Below are 24,097 nucleotides of genomic sequence, written 5' to 3'. Positions count from 1 at the left end.
GTTGATGGTTTCACACGTCAATTTTCCAGTCTTAGCACATTTCTCACGCCCTTCACCCGGTCACGAGTCAGCCTTCGGATGAGTGCTGAAGGATAAGTGTTCGGTCTTGGAACCCAGGTCCCGGCAGTCCTGGAAGAAGGACCAGAGGAAGAATCCGACCGGCCTTGGAGCGGGCGCCCTCCATTCTGTTAACAGGACCACAAGTGGCGTGGAGGCAGCTCCTAGCAACGCGCAGGGCCGCAAACAGGCCTGGCCTCGACTAACGGCCGCGACGGGCACTCTGGGAGATGTAGTTTATCTTGGCGTCCCCTGCTCCTCTGGCTCCGGACCGAGGACTACAACTCCCAGGATGCCTCGAGGCTCACTTTTCTTCCGAGGGCCGCGCAACTGAGAGATTGGCGTTCGCGGGGCTCCCGACGAGAGACCAGGGCGAGCTGGGCTCGAGTGGGGTCCTGACCAGCGGCTATGGCTGGGACAGGCCCCAGCGGCTGCGCCTCTGCGGGGAACGGCGCGTAACCCGGGGGATTTCAGGGGCTGGGAGGAGAGTAGGTGGCGCTCGGGTTGAGCTGGGGTGGGCGCGTGGAGGGGGTGAAGCAGGGAGGGGCGCGGAGTCTCCCGACCGTGGAGCGACTCCCGGCGGGCCCTTGCTAAGGGGCGGGCTCGGGATTTTAAAATGCCAGACACGGACGGAGTTGGCTGAGCGGAGGCGATGACGCGATGGTACTCTGTGGCCCTTTGGCCTTTGCAAACTTCTCAGAGATTCCCGCGGTCTGGGAGGCTGGGACAGGATCCCTAGGAGATGGAAGAAACTCCTGGATGTGATCTATGAGACAAAACGTGCTTGGACTTGTAGGTCGTGAAAACTGCCATCACAAAGAAAGAGCAACACAAACATTCAGAGTGGCCCCTGTACCTAATCCTAGATGAACTTTGCATTCTATTAACAGGACCGGCAACACCAGAGATGACCCCCTCCGACTCCTTTCTTCCAAGGCATGGGAAGGTCTGTCTTGGTAATTAATGGTCAGGATGGGGAAGGAGAGAGTGACAGTCTGAGTAAAACACTTCTCTATTAATGGGCTAAGTCGGATTTACAGTTAGCCTGAAGGGGAAAATTTCTGCCATTGGTGAAAATAGTGTTAAGGAGTAAGCAGCCTCACATCCACTCTTTGTGCTGAATGCTGCCGAGAAAGTAGTCATGGGTGTTGGCGGGGAATGCCTATTGGCCACAGTGAGTGGCACCCACCTTCCTCCTGAGATGGGTACCCATCATCTCCTGCATCCTCCTTCAGGGTGAGACATGAGGACCACCCCACCTTATGTGAGTAATCTCAGCTCATTAAGTCATCCAGAGCACTTTGCTTCTCATCTAAGTTGCTCTCCCGGTAAAGAATTCTTAATTTATCGAGCTAGGTTTTGACCTCTCAAATGAGTAGAGAGACAGAAGCCTTGATGGGCCTTGGGCCCAAGCCCTGTTAAAACTACATTGTTTTTAAGCAACCACTTGAATTTTCTTCATTAGGGAGGATGAGCCTGATGTGGGCAGAATTCAAATGAGCTGGACAGCACTGTGAGCAAGCTACAAGCAGCTCCCAGAGTCTTGAGATGGTAGGCAGAATGCAGACGCAACCCTACATTCCCCTCCCCCCCCCCCAAGATCTTGACTGCATGGGGGACTTTCGGGGCTGGCTGACAAGGACCAGGATATGGTCCCAAGAGAAGAATGATGGGAAGTAGAATTGATATCTGATTTACACAATGAGCAAGACTTCTGAGCCTCTGCATGGTCAGCTGGAAGCATTTTTAAGTGTCTCTTGCTGGTGTGGAGAAGTCAGGGACACAGAATAAGGGAAACCCTTCCCAGTTATGTTACATCCTGCCCGGGAGGGTTTGCACGTGGCATCTGGAAATCAGGGAAGAGGGAGACTTCTGCCCACCAGATGGCACCCACAGGGGCATCCGTTGCTGGTTAGTGGGGGCTGTTTCCATGCTCCGAATGAGTCTATTGTCTGAAACTCTAGGAAAGTATAAAGAGCTTCTGTCTCTAAATGCGATTGGTGCTCCTTTTCCTCTGGTGACTTGGCAAAAGCAATTTATTCTGTATTCTCAGTTTCAGCCATGTTCACTGTTTAATTTAGGGTTTTTTTTCCCCCATTTTAGGCACCAAAAACCAAAAAGGGATTGAAAGGTGAGTCGAGGGGTGCCTGGGTGGCTCAGTCAGTTAAGCGTCCGACTCTTGATTTCAGCTCAGGTCATGATCCCACAGTTCTGAGTTCGAGCCCCATTTTGGGCTCTGTGCTGACACTGTGGAAGCTGCTTGGGATTCTCTCTCTCTCTCTCTCTCTCTCTCTCTTTCTCTCCCCCCCTCCCCCTCTCTCTTCCTCTCCCTCCCTCTCTTCTTCTCCCTCTCCCTCTCCGCCTCTCTCCTGCATGTGCTCTCTCTCTCAAAATAAATAAACTTAAAAAAGAAGAAGAAAAAGAGAAGAAAATCCTTGTTATAAAAAAAAAAAAAAAAGAAAGGAAGGTGAGTGGAGAAATGGAACATCAGCCTTAAGCCAAAAATAATTTCCCAACCTTTCATCCACAAACAACTTGGACGTGCCTGTAACTTGCTGATTTTGCCATAATTACACAGGTGGCTCTGGTCTGCCTAGGGAACTCCCTGTGCTGCCTGTCGGCCCTCAGAGTAATCCAGAAATAAACAAGGGATGGGGCTTGGGAAAAACTTCTTGTTGGGCTCTGTATCCAGAAGTATACAGCTGGGATTAAGGGTGGTAAGGGCATTTAAGCTGGATTCGAGAACTAATTCAGTGTTTGTACTTTGGGTTTCCCCCATGTGCCTCCTTTGGAAAGTGGCCGAGGAGGTGTGCCTCCAGACCAGTTCTGGGGGGAGGAGGAGGTCTCAGGTGGAAGGATACAAGGAGGCTGTTGGTGTGAAAGAAGCTCGTGTGTGCCTAGAAATCTTGGACACCTTTTCCAAGGAAGCTCGCCGGGCTTTATTCAGGGTCTGGAAGACTGGCTCGTTGGCCAGTGTGTCCCCTAGGATGTCGGTTCTCCTGAAAATCTTTAGCATCGTCCTTTGAGAACGTGATTTTTGATTTCTACCCTGGGGTCTTTCAAGAAGGCATTGTGGTCTGTTGCCAGAGAATCAGGAAACACCTCGTGGCCACCGAAGAGAGAGCTGGGCCCAGGCCCCAGCATCTGAGCACTCTGGTGTTGAGGAGTCTGGAACTGGGATGAGGTCTCAAGATGTGAAACTTGTGAGGACATTCTTGTTTCCTCCTGAAGTCTTGCTGCCTCCTTTTCTGTTCTAGGCTCCATTGATGATGTCCTCGGGGACCTCTTGGGGGATGAGAGTAAGTGCCCCTTTCCCAGAATCCCCTGCTTTAGGCTTATCCTTTTTTTTTTTTTTAATTGAAATCTAATTCACATAAAATTCACTCCCTTTAAGTACACATTTCACTGGCTTTTAGTGTGTTCACAAAGTTATACAACCATCACCACGGTCTAATTGCAGAACATTTTCATCACCCCGTAAAGAAACCCCATGCCCATTAGCAGTCACTCCTTACTCTCCCTTCCCTCAACCCCACTTATTCACTTTCCTTCCCTATGGGCTCGCCTGTTGGAGACGTGTGGTATAAAATGGAATCACATCGCCCATGGCTTTTGCGTGTGGCTTCGTTCACCCACCGTGGTGTTCACGAGGTTCGCCTGCACCGTTCCTGTCTCCATTCCTTCCTATGGCTGGACGGTATTTCAGTGTGTGGACGGACCGTGTTTTGCTGATCCACTCCTGAGGTGCTGGACATTCTGATGGTTTCCACGTTTCGGCGTGGCTCTGATGAATAACGCTCTTAGGGACACTCGTGTACACGTTTTTGAGTGGCCATATGTTTTCAGTTCTTTCGGGTGTCTACTGAGGAATGGAATCACTTGCACGGTAATTCGATGTTTAACTTTTGAGGAGCCACCAAAGCATTTTCCGTCTTACGTTCCCGCCAGCAGGATACGAAGGTTCCAGTTTCTCCATATCTTCACACAGGACTTGTTACTTTGTCTCTTTGGTTATCCCCATCCTAGTGCATGTGCAGTGGTGTCTCATTGTGGGTTTGATGTCCATTTCCCTGATGACTAATGATCCCGAATCTGTTTTTTATGAGTTGATTGGCCATTTGCATTTCTTTGGAGAAAGGTCTAATCAGCTCCTTTTTGAAATTGGGTTGTCTGTTGACTGTTGAGTTGTAGGAGTTTCTTATATATTCTGGATACGAGGTCCTTATCCTGTGTGTCCGCATCTGCCCTGAGGAGCAGGGCTTCAGGGTCCTGGAACGCTCACCGGGGACAGCCAGGCTGAGGCTCCCCGCACCCAGCCCAGAAGAAGCCATGGATCCCAAGCCCTATGTTCGGCCAAGAGCTTTGGGTGGCAGAGTGCATCGCTCTTTCTGCCTTTCCCTGCAGTGTGGTGGGGTTGGGCTCTTCATCCGGCACCAGTTGGCTTTCAGGGTTGACCTTCCTGCAAGAAGGTTTTTCTGGGGAGCTTGGTGGGGAACTCTCAGTCCTTTTCATCTGGACTCCAGTTCCCTAGCCAAATGGCACCTCTTCTGGTGTGTGTGTGTGTGTGTGTGTGTGTGTGTGTTTCCAGTGATACTACCCGAGGAGCCTGTGAAACTAGCTTCCCGAGCCCGAGATGCCATGGCCGTAACCCAGGCGCTCCCTTCTTCAAGGGCTAGAACAAAGTAAGTGCAGGACTGGCTTGGGTGGCTGTGGCCCCTTCCGTCCAAATGCTCTTGCCTCCTCACCCCACTTTCCACTTCCTCTCTCCCCTACTTCTGCTGTCACTGATTTCTTCCCTTCTCCCTGTTCCCGGTCCGTGAACAAGCCTGAAGGGTAGAAAGAGAACTGACCAGGGGTCAGAAGTCCTGGCTACTAGTCCTGCATGTACGACTTACTGTGTGGTCTTGGGTGATTGCTGAACCTCTCTGAGCCTCAATTTTCTTTCCCCCAGAATAAAAGAATTGGCTTTCAGATTGCATATTCTTCTAAAGTGCTCCTGACCATTGAGCGATGGGAGGGAGTTTTAGGAGTTCTCCACCCTCCACCTTCATCTTGGCCAAACAATTCTGTTTTTCTCTCTTATCTGTTGCTTTGAACAGTTTGGTTATTTATTTTTTCAATCTTGTGGCTGTTTTTTTTTTTTTTTTTTTTTTGAACTACAGCTGACACACAGTGTTAAAGTACTTTCAAATGTACCGCATAGCGGTCGGACAAGTCTGTAGTTATCCTGTGCTCACCATGAGTGTTTACCGGATTGTCTTTAAAGGGGCTCTCCTGCTTTAGAAAAAGTGAAAATCTCTGCCTTAGGTGGCCTGTGAAATTCCTTTGAGCAGCTCTGTCCTGTTCTCCCGGAGAAGTCTTACGGGTTCACTGGTTACTCTCTAAGCTACCTTCCTTTCTTGGAATCAGTTAGTGCCCTGGGGTTGCAGGTGGGTCCCAATTCCACATCTTTGCAGGTTCCTCCTGGAAGACTGTGCCTTCAGCACCACAGCAGGCCTGACAGGACCTGATGCTGAGGTGAGCCTGGCCCACCCTACCCCCACCCTCTCTGCTTATCCCTAAAAGCCGAGGAATGGGTGGTGGCTGGGAGGTTTCTCACAGAAGGGTTTAGTAGTTTCTGCAAAGCCGGTGTGTGGTTTTTTTGTTGTTGTTGTTTTTTTAACGTTTATTTATTTTTGCGACAGAGAGAGACAGAGCATGAACGGGGGAGGGTCAGAGAGAGAGGGAGACACAGAATCTGAAACAGGCTCCAGGCTCTGAGCAGTCAGCACAGAGCCCGACGCGGGGCTCGAACTCACATACCACGAGATCGTGACCTGAACCGAAGTCGGACGCTTAACCGACTGAGCCACCCAGGCACCCCGCCGGTGTGTTTTTTAAAATGATACCCAAAGGCTGCCAAGTGGACCCCATTGTGGACCCAACATGCTTCTCCTTCCTACCAGTGAGATGCACTGGAGAGCAGAGCTTGTGTTGCCCTTTGTAACTGGGCCTCCTGTCACAATAAGTTGATTTATTTTGAGAGAGATTGAGAGAGAGTGTGCGAGCAGGCCAGGGGCAGAGAGAGAGAGGGAAAGGGAGAGAATCCCAAGCAGTCTCCACGTTCATCACGGAGCCAGACACGGGGCTCAATCCCACAAACCATGAGCTCGTGACCTGAGCCGAAATCAAGAGTTGAACGCTTAACCTACTGAGCCAACCAGGTGCCCCTGGGAAGTAGCATAATTTGAGCCCATTAATGAAAGGGTTCTTTCCAGTTGGGAGGGACAGAAAGCGGCAGCACTTTCTGGGTCTCCACACCTGGGGAGGTTTGGCTTCCGACTACACTTAAGTCCCAGGTGAAGGCAGGACCTCCTATCTGTGCCGCACCGGCCGAGCTCTGCCCTCAGAGAAGCAAGGCCACAAGGAGGTAGACCCCCGAGCTTTGGTGGTCCTCGACTAACACATCCTTACTGTCCTGCGCACTTAGATTTCAGACATCTCAGACGCAGACCCGCAGGCTCTCCTCCAGACCATGAAGGTAAGGCACCCGCTTGCACAGCTCTGGGACCCGGGGCAGGACCCAGGTGTTCCATGCCAAGCCTTTCTTCTCCCTCGTGGTTCTCCCTCTGCAATTCGTGTTTCTGAGCCCTTTCTAGTCAAGAATGGAGCTCATCTATGAGCTGCTGCCCTCCCTGTCCCTCTGGATAGAAGTCTGTTTTCCTGGTTTATAGAGATTCGCTACCCAGAGACACCTTCATGCGATAGGCCCCTAGTGCAGTGGGGCTGGCTTCCTCCCAGAGACTCCGGGCTGCGACCCTGTACCAACACCACCACTGAGGGGAGAGGAGGAGAGACTCCTCTAATGCTGCTTCTTAACTGTTGTCTGTATTTCTTTCCACATCCCCTGCCAAATCCCCTTCAGTCTGGCTGTGCTCTCGTTGGATCAAGCCCCAAGCTAAACTTGGCAATGGAATTTTAAGACATAAATTCTGTACAGTTTATAAGATAATCTTCCAAGGTGCAGGTGGCCTGGCTGGGGTCTGAAACCTTAGGTCACCTCTGCTCCCCCCTGCCCTTCCGTCGAGCAGCAGTCTCTTGCCCCTCTGGTTAACCCACGTCCCCGGCCAAGCGCTTGCTTTCAGCCTTGGGGGGGGTGGGGGGGGTGGCGGGAGGGGCCGAAGAATCAGAGTCTGCTCCCTTCTTGACTCCATAGTGAGCCTCTTTAACCTCATCTTGAAATCTCTCTTCCCCGAGGCCAGCTGGCTGGCACCCTTGGCGGCCACCCCCAAGTCCTCTGCCTCTGCTGCCGGCGGGGACTCTTTGAATCTCACGCCAGAACCACAAGCTGGGCCCCTGTCCCCCAGCTTGCTCTGCTTACCTTTGGTTCAGTTTTCTCTCCCAGCTCACTTCGTTCCTGCGTAGTTTTCTCGTTCCCCTTTGTCCCTCACGCTTCTGCCCCCGGGCTGCCAAGCATCCTCCCAGATCGAAGTCCTCGTCCCCTTAAGAGGATCAGCATTTGGCGAGTCTGTACCAAGGGCCGTGGTGGCCAGGAGACGCTTGGCTGGGTGCCTAGTGGCTTGTGTCATCACCAGAGAACCTTCACTGACCCGGAACAGCATCTTCATCACGCTCTGCCTCTTCTGACCCAGGCTCTTCTGACCCAGGCGGGCAAAGGACTCCTTGAATGTTGCCCCGGGGCCCCTTTTCACAGCCCAACCCCAGGATCATGCAGTTTTGTTCCCACCGTAAATAGAGCTTCACCGCTTACTGAGCCTGTGGGAGAAGCACCAGCAAACAGGTTTTAGTGCCCCTGGCCGAAATGGTGGTAGGGGTACCATCCGAGACCAGGGGGCTTATCAGAGACCGAGCCAGTGGAGACTTTGTGCTTCGGCCTGGCCTCTGGCCTTGTTCTCTACCCCTGTTGGGGTCAGTTCCCCAAACCAAGTCCCCGTGTGTCCCCCGTGCAATATGGCAGCAGTGTCACCACCAGGCTGTGCAGAGCACGGGGACGTTTAGCGGCCACTAGCCAAGCACCCGTGGGGATTCCTCCCTCCCTCCGGCTTTTCCAGGATCTGGACGACATGGATGCCGATCTCTTGGGTCTGAAGAAGTCCGATCCGGCCTCCAGCAAAAGAGCTGCAAAGGGCTCTGGGAAAGAAGAGTTGCCTAGTCATCCTAAATCTGCCGGCCTATTAACAGCCAGTGAGAAAGGCAAGTGGGAGGGAGCGCCTGGTGTCTGGACATTCTGGGGACTCGGCAGATACTTGGAGCTGTCACTGCTGTGGGTTTTCTCTGCGGGGGGGGGGGGGGGGGAGAGGCCATTTGAGTGTTTGTGGGGGGGGGGGGGAGGGACAGCTTCCTCCTGCCTCCTGTGGTTCCAGTGCCTCTAAGTGCAACATGGCAGCTCCTGAAAAAACCACCTGAGTTAATTTGGGGAATTCGGTGGTAGCCCGTGTACCTCCCAAGTCTGTGACTCTGTTTGGAGTGATGACATGTGATGGAGGGGCGGGAGGTGGCTTCGGGCCACGTTTCCCTGGCAGAAGCCTGTGGGAGAACAGTCTCCACGGCCATGAGCCCTCAGCACGCCCAGAGAGAAGTGCACACCACCCCAGGGTCCCTGTCACGGTGTGGCAGGACCTTGGCTGGGAGAGGCCCAGGCCCGTGACCTTGCCTTCTGTTTGCTTCTTGCAGGGGACACCATTCCTGCCAAGAAGTCCCCTCCCTCTCCCAGCAACTTCGGGCATCAGTACAGGAAGTTTTCCTTCGAAGGTACCACAGGCCCCGTGGTCATGCTTCTGGGTCACTTTGGTTTTAAGAGTGGAGGAACCTGGGTAATGCCTACTTGCTTGCCCAAGGTCAGGTTGCCACGCTTGTCAGAGGAGGAGCAGACAGCCGGTGCCACTGGTTCAACTCCTCAGGAATTCAGGGAGGGACCGATTGTGTTGTAGTGGCTGGGAGATTGGAGTAACTTATTTGCAAGGACTTTGAAGCCAGACATCAAACTGAAGGTTTTATAAAGTATAAGAATTCTCTTTCCTTTTCCAAATGCACAAACATTGTATTTACTTCACTTCTGGTGCTTGGGGACATTTCCAGAAGGCTGTACAGACAGCAGAGTTGGGGGGGCACACAGGCAGTTCGGGGCCCGCCATGCTGGACTGCAGGCCGAGCCCACTCTCCAGCTCCCTGTCTCCTTACTGAGCCTGGTGTGTGTCCTCTGGGGTGCTGAGCGGCCTGTTCGTGTGTGGGAATAGCTAGAAATCTAGCAGGGCTTGTTCTCTGAACGAAGCGTGCAGTCTGACTTGTGCTTGCCCTTCTGGCCGTGAGACTTGGAAGACCCATTGGCGGGACTTCTCTCCGATGATGAGGAAGGAACCACCAAGAAGCCACCCAGGACAGAGAGTAAACTGGCTTCCGAAAAGGGCACAGCCCCAGTCAGAGATCAAGGTAGGGAGGGTGGGCTTGTGACACGTCCTGGGGTAGATGCAGTGGGCAGCGGGCTGGCTGGAGTCTGCAGTACAGAGCCGGAACTCTGCCAGGCCAGGACCATAGCCCTCAGATGCTGGACCAAGGGATTATCGGTCTCTCCAAACAGGGAGGTGGGATGCGTGATGCTGGGCTGGGTGGGGGGGGAAGGGGGGGGCAGTCAGGTCCTATGGGCAGACTGGACATGTGTGACGCCTGCTGTCACACGCAGAGGTCCGGGTTACAGAGAAACACCCCCCTCGACCCATTCAGACAGCACGGTTGAGGGCATGGTGGGCCATGGGCCTTGCGCCCCGTGTTCTGTGTTCTAGGTCCTTCTATTCCTCTAACTCCTGGGGACACCCCGGTCCGAAAGAAAGAAGAAGTGCTATTTGATGAGGAGGATGACATCATGGCCACCCTGGGCTTTGCAGACAGCCCCACAGCAGAAAGGAAGCAGATGGGAGACCAGTAAGGGTCCTTATAAGTAGAGAAACGCTGGCCACACTTCAGGTCCTGGGAAAAGCTAGAGAGTGGGTCCAGTGACGCCCCCCACCCCCAGGAGCCCCTCATGTTCACATGCTCCTGCGTGTGTCCCGTCCTGCAGGGAAGGGCCCCGTCCTGCTCGCTCCAGACTGGATGAGCTGCTGGGTCGGGGGACTGCCACCAAACTCCTGGCTCGCCCGGGCACTGGGGAACACAGGGAGTTCAAGCTGGACAAGAAGTTCCAGAGGCCACAGGGTGAGGAGGCTCGTGGGGTAGGGGAGGCGAGGTGGGGGACCCCTAGACCACATTTCTACCACAGCCCATAATAACAATTAAGCTTTACAGGGCGCCTGGGTGGCTCAGTCGGTTAAGCAACCGACTTCGGCTCAAGTCATGATCTCACAGTTTGTAAGTTCAAGCCCCACATCCAGCTCTCTGCTGTCAGTGTGGAGCCTGCTTCAAATCCTCTGTCCCCCTCTCTGTGTCCCTTCCCTGCTTGTCCACATGCACTTTTCTTTGTCTCTCTCTCTCAAAAATGAATAAACATTAAAAAAAAAAAGGTTTTTTTTAGAAGCTTTACATCACACACACATTATTATGACTAAGACAAAAGTGTCACGAAATAACAACTACCGTGTTCAGCATTCTGTTATTTTTTATCTGGGCACTACTTGATTTATAAACACATTGGTTGTGACTCATTAAATCGGCTCTGTCTGGGGCGCCTGGGTGGCGCAGTCGGTTAGGCGTCCGACTTCAGCCAGGTCACGATCTCGCGGTCCGGGAGTTCGAGCCCCGCGTCGGGCTCTGGGCTGATGGCTCGGAGCCTGGAGCCTGTTTCCGATTCTGTGTCTCCCTCTCTCTCTGCCCCTCCCCCGTTTATGCTCTGTCTCTCTCTGTCCCCCCAAAAAATAAATAAAAATGTTGAAAAAAGAAAAATAAATAAAAAATAAATAAATAAATCGGCTCTGGCTGATGGATAGCAGCTCACAGTTTGAAAATCATCATCCAGACCACGGTTTCTCAAAGCGTTGGCCCATGGGCCGTGTGTTGGGAGTCATTCTCATAACACACGCGGCTCACCGGGCCTCATCCAAAGGCTGTCTGGGGCAGGACCCCGCCAGTGCCTCCGTCACCACTCCCAGATGATGCCCTGTGTGCCAGACCCCGAGACGCTGGGCTCACGCCCAGCGCTGCACCCCTGCTTTTCCCCAGAGCGGCCTCCTCTTTACTCGTCTGGCACGTCAAGCTGCCGGTTCAGGTTTTTTTTTGTTTAACATTTATTTAATTTTGAAATGGATAGAGCATGAGCAGGAGAGGGGCAGAGGGAGAGGGAGACACAGAACTTGAAGCAGGCTCCAGGCTCTGAGCTGACAGTGTGGAGCCCAACGCAGGACTCGAACTCACGGACCGTGAGATATCATGACCTGAGCCCAAGTGGGACGCTCAACCAACTGAGCCACCCACGCGCCCCTGCCAGTTCAGTTTTTGTTGTTTTTTTTTCTTAAACAGTGTTCTGCAGCCACAAAAGAATCTGACTCCCTTGCTCTAGATCACAAGCCTCTTCATTTTCAGACAAAGAAGATCCCTGGGGTGATGAGGACTTCACCTTCGGGGCCTATCAGCCCACTGTGGGCTCCTGCGAGGGCCGACAGTCCCACCGGCAGTCGGTCAGGTAAGCAGGGCCTGCTGGGAGCTTGGTTTTGGGGGCAGGTGCCCACTGGGAAGGAGGAAGTGCCCCAGTTTGGGAACCACGGCATACAAGACGGAGGGGTGGCACCCTGTGGGTGCTGAAGGAGAAGAGGGGGTTGCCCCGTCCCACCCACACAGGCCCGTTTCCTTCCAGCCTCCTTGGAAGGAAAAGCAAGAGGGGACCCCAACTCCGCCTGGAGCCCTCAAAGCCACAAACAGCTAATGTCAGCAGATCTCCCCGAGGAATGTCCAATCCCTGGGGTAGCGAGACCGAGAACCTTCGGTGGCTTCTCACACCCTGCTCCCCAGGAACTGCTCTGGGGCCCGCCGCGATGCCTGGCCGCAGGCTCGTCCCAGTGTGCCATAAAACATTAACTTAGTGGATAGAATTTTCTGAATTTGGGGTTTTCCTCCCCATATAGATGTTAAACTTTATGCTTTGAAATGATTTCAAACTGACGGAAAAGTTCTAAGACCGGTACAAAGCACTGCCTCCGATCCATCGCCCAGACTCAGCAGATGTTGGCGTTATGCCATGTTGGCCTTTTCAGCCTCTTTGTATCTAAATAACCCGCCACACACACTGACATTTTTCTCAGTCCCCGGGTGTTCTTAGACCTTGCAACCCGCTGCCACTGGCCAGTGACACTTCCAGGCAGTGGCCAATTAAATGAACAGGTAATAAAATGTTAATGGAAAACCTAAAACCACTTGACCCAACTGCATTTTCTCTGGACGAGTGTGCCCACGGCTGTGATTTGGTCCTGTTTGCTGCAAATGAAACTGTCCCCCGTTCACGTCGTGGAATTGAGGACGTGCGTTTGATGGTGTTCTAGTAATGGCACTCAGCTGGCCGCTGCCCTGCCACCCAAGCTGGCGTGGGCACTGTGCTCAACGGGGTGTCGGGCTGGCTGCACAGAGCCCCGGGGAACCTCTCACTCACAGTCACCCCCAAGCAGCGGAGGGAAAGGCTGGTCAGGGGGCTCGCAGGATGGACGGCTTGCCCTGCCTTAGACCTCCTCCTCTCTGTCTTGAAGTAGGTTCTCAGCAGAAGGTGGCGCAGACCCCAAGGGAGAACCAGCCTCCAAACGGAGCACCCCAGTGGCCGCCAGCCCCACCCACCCCAAGAAGGGAGGAGCTGACTGGCTGGGCCTGAAGGACGAGGACCTGTTCCCTCCCTCCCCCACCAGAGAGGCTCAGAGGGGAGGGGAGGCGCTCTCCACTCCTTCTGCGCCCCCTCCCAGGAGCCAGCACTCTGCCCCAGCTGGACTGCCCACCTCCTCTCCGGGGGCCAAGCCAGCTCCAGAGGGTGCGGGTTTCCCTGCCAAAGCCGGCCAGCCTTCACAGCTGGGAGCATCGAAGGAAAAAGAGGAAGAGGACTGGCTGAGCTATGCCTTGTGTCGGAAGAAGTCCCGAGGTCTGGCCCGAGAGGAGCACACCGAGGCCTCCAGAGGCCAGCACTTGGTGGGGGCAGCGGGCAGTCCCCCTTCCAGCAGGTACAGGCTTGGGCTGCTGCCTAGCGGAGGGAGGGCCGGGCGGTGGGGGGGCGGGGGCCCATGTCGGCGCCTCGGTCACGAGTGCCAGCCCACATCGCCTCTTAGCTGTGCCTCTCTACTTCTCTGGGTGAGGCAGAGAGAGCGTCCAGCTCCCCGCTCTTGCCCAGGTGCAGACATGAGGGGACCAGGAGGCCGTTGACGCACCCTGACTGCCGTGTGGACAAGGGCTGACTTGATCAGGCAGGGAAAGAGGGTGCCCTGATGTGACGAAAGCACAGCCATCCTGGTGCCTCTGAGTAAGGGCCCTGCTCCCAAAAAAACCCAGTGTCTAAATTTATTGGCGCCTCTGCTGCCCCGAGCTAAAATACGTGACGTGTGCTGGTGCTTTTGGGAAGTGTGAGAGAAGACGGTGGCTAAGGGGCAACTCCTGAGGAAACCCACTGAGCGGAGGTCTGTGGGGGCAGGATAGCCACCGACCTCCGAGGGCAGGAGGGTAAAAGGGACCAGCAAGACCGGGATCATGCAGAGGAAGTAGCAAGATGCTGTGTGGCCAGAGCAAGGAAGAGGTGAAGTGGGCAGTTGCGTGACAGGCCAGGAGCATAACCCAACCCTGGGGTTGGTGTGAACGAGGAGGGTGGCTTTGACCTCCATCTGAAACCAAGAAGAAAGCTTTCCCCTGACCCTGAGAGCCAAAGTGGATGGGAACCACGGACAAGAGAAGAGAGGAGCCCAAAGGGAGCTGAACCTGGCAGGAGAGTGAGCAGAGCCCCAGTCTAACTCAGCAGACCTACATGGGCCAGAAAAAGGTCTTGAGCTTGAACTCGAACTTAACTCTGGTGTCTGTAACACCTCGGTTGTCACTACTTGCACTGTCAACACATGGTCAGTGCCATTCACTGTGCCCTAGCAGGCACTGGGGCCAAGAAGGGGTACTGGAGGGGCGGGGCGCCTGGATGGCTCAGTCGGTTAAGCGTCCAACTTCAGCTCAGGTCATGATCTCATGGTTCGTGGGTTCGAGCCCCTCATCGGGGTCCATGCTGACAGCTTAGAGCCTGCTTCAGATTCTGTGTCTCCCTCTCTGTCTGCTCCTCCCCCCCTCGTGCTTTGTCTCTCAAAAAATAAGTAAACATAACAAAAACAAATTGAAGAAAGAAAAAAGGCTGACTAGAAGGCCAGGGGCTCAGACTGGGGCTCAGGGAATGGCTAACCGCTTCATGCTCAGGCCGTGTCCCCGCCCGGCCACGTCCAGTCTAACCTGAACCTTCTGCCACCTTTGCTTTAACATTTGCTTCCTCAGCCAGCCTGTTGCCAGCACTCAAGGGGTCAAGCAAGCGACTGCTGGAGGGTCCTCAGGAACAGCGGCACACAAGCCACCGGCAGGACCCACCACCTCAGGGTGTGTCTGCGGGGGGCTGAGGGTGGGGGAGAGGCTGGGTCGGGCCTGCACGGGCCCCTTTCTTCAGAGATGATGGGCAGCCGTGCTGGGCTGTTGGTCAGCTTGGCATATGGCATTTAATACCTTATATCAGGCCCGCTGACTAAGGGGACTCAGAGCCAGGTCCCCATCTCCTCTGCCCAACCAAGACTGACTCTTAGTAAACTGCCAGCCACCAGGCCTTTCCAGTCAACTGTCTGCACCTGATGTTCTCCTTTACTGCCCACGCCAACCCTCTTCGTACTTCTCTGCGTCCTACACAGCAGGCTGTTCATCTTGCCACCACTGACCCCCCCCCCCAATCTCTTGTGTCCTCAGGTCCCCCGTGACTTGGAACCAGGCTGCCTTGGCCCCCCGTGTCGGTGACCCCCAGAGGGGAACAGCCCGTGGAGACCTCTCCAGCACCGGTTTGTTTTCTCCTCTGTGTGGTGCTTTACCTCTGGAACCGGCAGAGGCACTTGGCGCTTCTTTCGGGGCCCGGGAGACAAGCAGGGCTGGACTCCCAAATGCACACGCAAGACCCCCGGTCTCTCTGGGCCTCCTGCTCATTTCTCCGCTGTTGATTTTCAGAGGCTGCAGCCTGCTGCCCCGGCTCCCGGGAGACCACAGGGCCTTCTGTGCCTGTCCAGGTAGGGAGGGCGGACAAACAGGAATAGGCCTCAGGCCCGCGGGGCAGGGGCCACAGCAGCCTGTCAGGAGTCATGTGTCAGGACGTTGGACGGCTCACCAGCACCCCACCCCCCCACCCCCCAGCACTTTCCTCAGCTTCTAGCCTTGCCGCTCTCAGGCAGAGTTGGGCACTAATTTTCCGGCTCAGGGAGGGAATTAGAGATGGCACCCAGGCAGGGGCAGCTGGGAATACTCCGGTCAGAAAGCAGGGCGGCAGGCATCCTGTCGTTCCGTCTCGAAAGCCGCCTCCATACCTGCCATCGTCCCGCTGCCACGCCACCTGTTTCCCAGCCACCTCTGAGCCCAGCTGCGAGGAGGCCACAGAGACATTTCCCCCAGTAACCCAGAAGCACCTTTGGAGATGGTGGGTAGTGGGCCACCCACAGGAAGCAGGGTAGCAGCCAACATTTGGACTTCGGGCCCACGGAAGGTGCCAGGGCCGGGAGCTTTTGTCACAGCTGAGATGCTGCCGGGGCTCTCCCGGCTGTCTAGGAATCTGGAACATCTGCTGGGAGGATGTTGTTCGGAGGGAGGGGGGAGACCCGTTCTAACCAGACCCAGTTGGGAGGTGCAGTGACTGCATGACTCCAAGGCCTCGCCCTTGGCCTTTTGGTGCCGTGTCTTCGTCCCCGTCTGCAGCCACAGATCAGGCACAGGGGCCAGGAGGCCTAGCAAGCTGAGAGCCAGAGGTAGCTGGGCTCACCTGAGTCCCTGTCCCCTGCCTAACCCCGGAAACATCTCCCGCCCTCTCCTACAGTCCCTGTTGCCAGAGTCCCTGGCACGGAGCCTGGTACCGGGCACAGAATACCAGAGGCAGCTCCTGGCCGCACAGGTGCAGCTGCAGAGTGGCACTGCCGAGCTCCAGGCTGACCTTCTGCAGAGTCAGGCCCGGCTGGCAGAGCTGGAGGCCCAGGTGAAGGGCAGAGGGGCCACGGGCTGGGGGGCGAAGCTGGGGCGGAAGGGTGTCCCTCTGAGGGCTGGAAGGCTCCCCCCGGTGTCCCAGAGAGCCCACCGCCCTCCCTCCCGCCATCTCCAGGTGCGGAAGCTGGAGCTGGAGCGGACCCAGCACCAGCTGCTGTTGGAGAGCTTGCAGCAGCGACACCAGGCAGACCTGGAGCTCCTCGAGGGTGCTCACAGGTACCCATGCTCCTCCCACCTGGGCATCCCGAGGCTCGAGGCCTGCCTGAGCTGATGTACTCAGAGAGGTCTTTGGGCATCTGCCCTCGCCCTCTAAGCCCCACAGCTGCATGCTTTGTTGGCAGAAGCCATGTAAAGATGCTAGAAACATCGTACCAGCAACGGGAAGAGCGGCTGCGGAGGGAGCACGAGGAGCTGTCGGCCCGGTATCTGTCGCAGTGCCAGGAAGCCGAGCAGGCCCGTGCCGAGCTCACAGCCCAGCACCAGAGGCGTTTGGCGGCCGCCACACAAGAGAAAGACCAGGAGATGGAGCGGCTCCGGGAGCTGCAGCGGTGAGGGGCAGCAGTGAGAGACAGCGATGAGGGGCAGCGGTGAGAGACAGCGGTGAGGGGCAGCGGTGAAGGAGAGACCTGGGGCGGGCAGGCAGGCAGGCGGGGAGACAGCCGGCTTCCAGGACGGCCGGAGGAAGTGGAGACCCCTGGCAGAGGCATAGCAGCTCAGGCTTGACCCTTTCTTTTCCATGTGAGAACCAAGGCCACGCACAGTGAGCCATCGCCCCTTCTCAGGGGAGGGCCCACCACCCCTACAGCAATGGGGCAGGTGCCCCTGCAGGCCTGGGGGGTCCCTGACTGTTTAGGTAAGTCCTGGCAGCAGCAAGAACCTGAGGCCCTAACTCAGCACAGGTCAAGCCCCTCACCTGCCAGAGCTCTCGAGTCTAGAAGGGGTTTGCAGCGTTGTGCCTGCCGTGTCCATCCCGCTGATGAGATGTCCGATCTCGATGAGAGCAAACTAAGAAGGGGTCCGTTAGGGGAGCCAGTCAATGCAGGCAGAGCAGGCCTTCTAACACATCTCAGATTGGCCAGACAAGAAGAGGCTGTGCACGCACCTGTCTTTTTTTCTGTGGAAAGTGTCCTTTGCTGAATAGCAGAAGGAATCTCCCCGTTAGAGTGGATGTGGCATTGAGGTCCCAGGACAGATAAGGATGAGGAGCCAGGGAAGCAGAGGCAGCACCTGGAGGAGCGGAGGAGGAGGAGAGCCCAGGAGCACTGATGGCCGAGCCCCCTCACTCGCAGAGCTGCCCCGTGCTCACTGTGCCGCCCCCACGGTCCCCTCAGGGCCTCCATCCTGGAGATGCGCAAGGACCACGAGGAGCAGCTGCAGCGGCTGAAACTGCTGAAGGACCGGGAGATTGATGCCGTCACCAGCGCCACCTCCCACACGCGGTACGTGCGCCGTCCGGGCCCGGCCCAGCCGAGAGGCAGTGCTGGGGCTCCGCGCCCGGCTGACCCGGTGCTCCCCCAGGTCCCTGAATGGCGTCATCGAGCAGATGGAGAAGTTCTCCAGCAGCCTGCACGAGCTGTCCTCCCGCGTGGAGGCCTCGCACCTCAGCACGGCCCAGGAGCGGGAGCTGGGGCTCCGGCAGCGTGACGAGCAGCTCCGAGGTACCGGGTGGGCCGCGGGGCCCCCCCCCCCGCCCCCCCCCCCCCCCGCATCTCGCCGGGCCGGCGGGCGGGCGCTAAGCCCCCTGCGGTCCCCCAGCGCTGCAGGAAAGACTGGGCCGGCAGCAGCGGGACATGGAGGAAGAGCGGAGCCGGCTCCAGGAGGTCATGGGGAAGACGGAGGCGCGCCTGACGGAGCAGAGCCGGCTGCTGGAGCAGGTGGGCCGCCCTCCCGCCGGCAGGGCCTGCGTCCCCAGCTGACCCCAGGGTGTCAGCAGTGCCTCCCTGCCTGCCCACCTCGCCTGGGTCTGTCACGGTTGTCTGGCCACTGAAGCCTGTGCCTCCTGAGCCGTAACAGATGCGTTTTCAAACTCCTGCGTATCTCGTACCAGCTTATAACATGAGAACGTTACACTGAAAAATTAAAGTCCAGTTAGCAGGGGCACCTGGGTGGCAGTCGGTTGAGCATCCGATTTCGGTTCAGGTCATGATCCCACGGTTGGTGAGTTCGAGCCCCACATGGGCTCACTGCTGTCAGCCTGTCAGCACAGAGCCCACTTCACATCCTCTGTCCCTCTCTCTCTGCCCCTCCCCCACTTGTGCCCTCCCAAAAAATAAATATTAAAAAAAAAAAAAGTCCAGTTAGCAATAAAGGAGAAAATGTCAATTCCCCACTAGTCAGAGATGGCCCCTGAGGATGTCCTGGGCATCCTGTAGACTCATCAACATGTAGACATAGGTGCTCTTGTAGCGTGAACCATACGTATTCAGTTCTCCATTTGGTGACTTGATTAAGCCCCTGCCTCGGGCCAGGCACAGTCAAGCTTCTGAGCTCGTGCTTGTGTGGCCCCCGGTGCCCCGGCGAATGCCGTGTCACACCCGCCCCGGCACGCTCGCCTGCACGGTGGACAGGAGACGGGCAGGCAGCATGAGTAGCTGACATTTCAGGGAGCAGGGACGTGGCTGTTCTCGGGCCCTGTGGAGCGGCCCGGTGCTTCTCAGTGGCAGTTCCTGAGCCACCAGGCCTTGGTACGGTTCATCCGAGCGGCTGGGCCCTGGGAGCCCTGCTCAGCCCCCCTCCTTCTGTACCTCTTCAGAAACGAGGTGTTTGTGGCATAGTGTGGGAGGGGCAGGTGCGTTTGCACTGCTGCCGGGGGCGCAGTCGGGCCAGACGTGGGGGCAGGTGGAGGGTCAAGGGGGCATGTGTCCTCAGACCTCACCCACCCCCAGGAGCGATGGCGGGTGAATGCCGAGCAGTGCAAAGCTGAGTCCACGCAGCGCGCTCTAGAGGAGCAGAGGAAGGTCATGGTCCAGCAGATCGCCATGGAGCGGGAGGAGCTGGAGAAGGCCAAGGTGAGTGTAGCCACGCCACGCTCCGCTGTGATCCCTGCCATGAGCCCACGGACCCTCACCCCGTGCCCTTGCCCCCTCATCCCAGAGCGCCTTGCTGGAGGAGCAGAAGTCCGTCATGCACAGGTGTGGGGAGGAGCGGCGGCGCCTAGCGGCCGAGTGGGCCGACTTCTTCGCGCAGCAGAAGCTGAGTAAGGAGCGGGCCGAGCGTGAGGCAGAGAGGGCGCTGCAGGTGGACACCAAGCGGGAGGGCACCCTCATCAGCCTGGCCAAGGTAGGGCCCAGGGCCTCTGGGACAGCGGGGAGCTCGGCAGCCCTGCCCTTTCCTTCCCCCGACCTCCCTGCTCCTCCGTCAGGATGTATTCACTAAGCAAAGAGCCTAGAGTGTCGGGATTAAAACAATGATCATATGATAAAAACTGCCTTTGACGGTCCTAGGTGCTTTATACACATACCCTTATTCAATCCTCACTGCATTCCCAAGAGTTAGATACTCTAAATTTTTTTTTTTTTAAGGTTAATTTATTTTAGAGAGAGAGACAGAATGTGAACAGGGAAGGGGCAGAAAGAGAGGGACACATAGAATCCGAAGCAGGCCCCAAGCGATCTGCATGGAGCCTGACGCGGGGCTCAAACTCACGAACTGTGAGATCATGACCTGAGCCAAAGTCGGACACTTGACCGACTAAGCCAGCCAGGCACCCCATGACTTAAATATTCTAGAAATGAGGAAGCTGGGGTTCAGAGAAATTGGACCCCCGGTGAGGAGCGGCCCCGAGGCTTGACCCCAAGCCTCTCGGACCCCTTGCCCCACCACCTCCTCCAGAATCGGGGTGGATCAGAGCCGAGGAAACAATGCAGGGTGGGCCGGGGCGGTTGGTTCTGGAGAGGAGAAGGCAGCAAAGGCTTTGCTGTCTCCAGGAGCAAGCCGAGCTGAAGATCAGAGCCAGTGAGCTCCGAGCCAAGGAGGAGCAGCTGGCGGCTGAGAGGGAGGCCCTGGAGCGGGAGCGGCAGGAGCTGCGGCTGGAGAAGGAGAGGGTCAGCGCCGCTGCCCTGCGCACCAGGCTCCGCGCCGAGGAGGTGGAGAGCATGAGCCAGGTGCTGAGCTGCTCGGCTCCGGGGGCACAGCCGGGACACCCCCCCCCCCCCCGCCCCCGCCCGGCACGGCTGACCCTGCCTGTCTCCCCGCAGGTAGCCTCGGAGAAGTTTGAGGAGGGGCAGCGGGCGCTGCGTGAGGCCCGGCAGGTGCAGCAGGAGCAGCAGGCGCGGCTGCAGCTGGTGCAGCGGCAGCAGGAGCGGCTGCGGCAGCAGGAGCGGCACGTGCACGAGGCAAGGCTCCTCCCCGCTCCGGCGGCCCCCACAGACCCCTCTGGTCACCCACCCTCACAGCCACGTCCTTCTCTCTGGGGTCGGGGACAGGAGCACCTGAGTCTAGCCCAGCAGAGGCTGCGGCTGGACCGCATCCGCCAGGACCTGCCCTCCGGCCCCGCGGCGCTGTTCCCTGGGACCCAGTGCCCGGCAGCGTCCTGCCTGAGCGGTGAGTAGCTCCCAAAGGGCGAGGACGGAAGTGGGCTGGGCTGGGCTGGGTTGGGCTGCTGGGGGTCGGGCCCGGCTGCCAGGATCAGCCTCCCTCCGCTGGGGTTGGGGGGCCCGTGGGAGTCCGCTCACTAGTCCCTTGTTACACAAGTAACGCACGTCCGTTAGAGAAAGCAAAGTAAGACAGAAGAGAGAGGAACGCTGTTTTATAAAACATCCCTCTCTAGAGAAAACCACTTTGAACATTTGGGGTGTATGTAGTGTTCTACACTGTGCATGTTTTTAAAAAAATTGACATCGTATGTTTTGTGCCTTGAGTTTTTTCATTCAGAAATGTACATACAGAACATGTTTTCCTATCAGTAATTAAACATTTAACCATAATTCCTCTTTTTAATATTTATGTATTTATTACGAAAGAGAGAGAAGCAGAGAGGGAGATGGAGAGAATCCCAGGCCAGCTCCACACTGTCAGCGTAGAGCCCAACTCAGGACTCGATTTCACGAACCGTGAGATCATGACCTGAGTCGAAATCAAGAGTCGGATGCATAACCGACTGAGCCACCCAGGCGCCCCCGATCATAATTCTTACTCAGCAGAATTGTCCATTATGCTCCGTGTTTTTTAGTGAGCTGTTTTTTGTCACTAAGATAAACACACAGCGGAGATGTTTGTACATACATCTCTGCACCTCTGCCTTATTTCCCTCGAGTAAATTCCTAGAATTGGACTTGCCAGGTAAGATCCCATGAACATTCTCAAAGGCTCTGGAGAGTTGGTGGAAGTGCCCAGAAGGTTGTCCAGGTTGCAGCCTCCCACGGTGGTGAGAAGGCCCCCAGGAAACCAGCCGCGGCTGTTCTGTTCTCCCACCTGGGCTGCGCCCCTGACTTCCTCCTTCACCTTTTCAGCCACTGTGGCTCCTGCCCCCACCCCCCTCGGGTGCAGCCGGCCACCCGCCGGCCTGGGCCCCTCGCACCTCCACGCCAGGCTCATGCTGCTGAAACACACAGCTGAGCAGGTGAGTCTCCTGAGCCGCCACCGGCTCTGGGCCCAGGGCTCCTGGTGGGAGGCAGGAAGGAGCACGCCCTGGGCCCTGGGGGGTGCGGAGCCCCCACTTCACCCCAGAATAATAGTGCAGATTGCCTAGTGAGCATCTCTGAGACCCGTACTCCAGGCCTGGTTCTGTGGGACGTAACTGGCATCCATCATCTCTGTTGAAGCTCACAGTAACCTTGCGACCGTAAAGATCGCAGCTATCACTTACGGAGCACTTCCTGCAAGCCAGGCTCCGTGAGAAAGCTGTATGTGCAGTTTGGGCCTCTGCCCTCCCCCAGCCCTATGGGCAGGTAATGTTATTATCTCCGGTCTATAAACAGGCTTAGAGAGGTGAAGCCATGTGCTAACGAGGGGCCTCGCCAGACTAAGACCTGGTCTGTCTCACTCACGTCCATGTCCCTGCATCCCCGAACCAGGGAGTGCGTGGAGAGAGGGCCCCTGAGTGAGGGCTGGCTCCACCTTGCTCTCGGTCCTGCAAGCCAGTGTCCCTGTTCTCAGAAGTGGGTACAGGAGGGAGCCAGAGGGGGACCGCTCAGCCAGCTCTGCCTTTCAGGACCGTGACTTCTTGGAGAATGAACAGCTCTTCCTGGAGACCCTGAAGAAAGCCTCCTACAATATGACATCCCATTCAGCCTGAAGGCTCCGCTGTCTCCTCAGCAAGGCCTCCAACCCTGGAAGTCTCTCCCACCGCCCCACCGGCTGCCAGCTCTGAGGAGTGGGTGCCGGGGCCTGATTACAGCTCTTCCCGGGAACAGGGTGCAAGTGCGTTCTGTCTGAGCCCTCCAGCCAATGCCTGGAGCCTCTAGGGCTTGAGGGGCAACGGCCTCTGGGAGGTGTGGGGCTGACAGCAGCCCTACGACACCACACCGCCAGCCGCTGGTTCTCCACCCCCGACCTGCAGCTCAGATCCGAGACTCTGACTGGGCCTTGTGGACCTCCCCCTTCCTCAGCAGGCAGGATACTTTCACCCGGGCGTCGTCTTGAATGACTCCACGGGCAGCCTCCTGCCCCCTCCGAGAGGTCAGCAGAGCCTGCACGGGCTCTCCTCCCAAACTGGGACACGGGGTCAGAGCGCACGTTCTGAAGGGCCTTCTACCCTCCTGGCAAGGAGGCGGGCGGTATTGTGGGGACAGGGAGGGTGTCGCCCACCCAGGTCTTGCCTCTCAGTATGACAGGCTCTCAGCCTCAGCCTCATTCCCAGCTGCCTGGGGAGCTGACCAGCCTTGCGCAGACACTGGCCTGTCGGCTTCTTCTGATAGGGCTTCCCAGAGGCAGGACCCAGGTGACGGTGGGGTGGGGTGGGGTGTGGGGAGGGAACAGTGGAGAGGCTTCTCTGTCCTGTTCACCTGCTATGAAGTCACAGCAGATGGGAAAGAAGAAGGGGAGCGAGGGCCCCTGCCCTGGGAGGGTAGAGAGCACTGGGGAGCTGTGCAGGCCCGGACCGGACCCAAGCTGCCCCCCCGGGAGGGCGCCTTGGCACATTTCCCTGCAGGGGCCTCAGGAGAGGGGCGGAGGCTTGGTAGTTGTCCCAGCAAACCTGAGGATGGAGGGACTCCACTGACGTGACCACAGTTATCCTGAAGTGGCTTCCATCGGCCAGTGACTGGTTACCTTCCATTAGAGGACAAAGGGCAGAGGAGGACGAGGCGGAGCGGGTACGAGCAGGCGCATACGGGCTTTCAGAAGGATCTCCGTGTACCAACAATTTACAGCCTTCATCTTGGACCCATTAAATTGCTATATTCTTAATGACAGCATTCTTACGATGTGCCGTGACTCCTGAGTCAGTGATTTAGAGGTGTTGGCTCTGTAGCACTGTTACTTGCTGACTGGCACTGGGACCTTCTGGCCTGGGTTCACACATCAGACGGCTGTGTCGTGACCAGGAGAAGGGGATGAGGACCAGCCCTACCTCACACATGAAGGCACAGAGGCTCAAGGAGATTAAATAGTCTGCCCCAGCTGACAGAAAGTAGCACCTTTTGCTTGGGCACATTCCAAAGCCCCAGGCTGTCAACCACCTCACTCTGCCGCCTCCTTCTAGAAGAGCGCCCTACACACAGTGCTATTGTGAGGTGTGGGGATCTCCAGGCTGCTTCTGCCCCAAGGAGGGACGCGTCAGTCTGCCCCAAGGAGGTCCCGTTTGAAACCTCAGTGAAGCTTGGAATTGGGTCTTCCTCTCAACAGCCGAATACATTGCCACCGGTGTGAACACCTGCAGAGTTGTAAGCCCTGGCTTGGCCTGGGGGCAGCTGGCATTTCCTCAGTCCCCTGACAGACAGGATCACGCAGCAGG

The 24,097-nt window shown here is 56.8% G+C and overlaps 1 protein-coding gene across 11 annotated transcripts; it reads left to right on the top strand.

Annotated features, from left to right (window-relative positions):
- The first annotated feature begins 263 nt into the window (after positions 1 to 263).
- FBF1 (Fas binding factor 1) lies at positions 264 to 23,555 on the top strand. Of its 11 annotated transcripts, XM_047832539.1 has the most exons (31): positions 265 to 545; positions 948 to 1,003; positions 1,523 to 1,608; positions 2,161 to 2,188; positions 3,315 to 3,356; positions 4,646 to 4,739; positions 5,514 to 5,574; positions 6,527 to 6,577; positions 8,109 to 8,250; positions 8,731 to 8,808; positions 9,367 to 9,486; positions 9,837 to 9,975; positions 10,112 to 10,245; positions 11,566 to 11,665; positions 12,720 to 13,178; positions 14,476 to 14,574; positions 14,932 to 15,020; positions 15,184 to 15,242; positions 16,040 to 16,195; positions 16,319 to 16,419; positions 16,545 to 16,751; positions 17,535 to 17,642; positions 17,722 to 17,861; positions 17,959 to 18,077; positions 19,089 to 19,211; positions 19,297 to 19,482; positions 20,130 to 20,306; positions 20,400 to 20,537; positions 20,628 to 20,745; positions 21,654 to 21,763; positions 22,355 to 23,555. In XM_047832539.1, the coding sequence occupies exons 3-31, from the start codon at positions 1,606 to 1,608 to the stop codon at positions 22,436 to 22,438; spliced, it is 3,465 nt and encodes a 1,154-aa protein (XP_047688495.1). In that variant the 5' UTR covers positions 265 to 545; positions 948 to 1,003; positions 1,523 to 1,605; the 3' UTR covers positions 22,439 to 23,555. The 11 variants fall into 11 exon arrangements, 9 of the variants coding, with proteins under 9 accessions (XP_047688492.1, XP_047688491.1, XP_047688488.1 ...); XR_007146806.1 differs by having other exon boundaries at positions 264 to 545; positions 3,315 to 4,739; positions 20,400 to 20,745; positions 22,355 to 22,563; positions 22,703 to 23,555; XR_007146807.1 differs by having other exon boundaries at positions 264 to 545; positions 3,315 to 4,739; positions 20,400 to 20,745; positions 22,355 to 22,821; positions 23,423 to 23,555.
- Positions 23,556 to 24,097: the final 542 nt, after the last annotated feature.

The sequence above is a fragment of the Prionailurus viverrinus genome, chromosome E1 (assembly GCF_022837055.1).
Source record: "Prionailurus viverrinus isolate Anna chromosome E1, UM_Priviv_1.0, whole genome shotgun sequence".
Classification (NCBI taxonomy): Eukaryota; Metazoa; Chordata; class Mammalia; order Carnivora; family Felidae; genus Prionailurus; species Prionailurus viverrinus.
The sequence above is the reverse complement of the archived record's forward strand: the minus strand, read 5'-3'. Positions and strand labels throughout refer to the sequence as shown.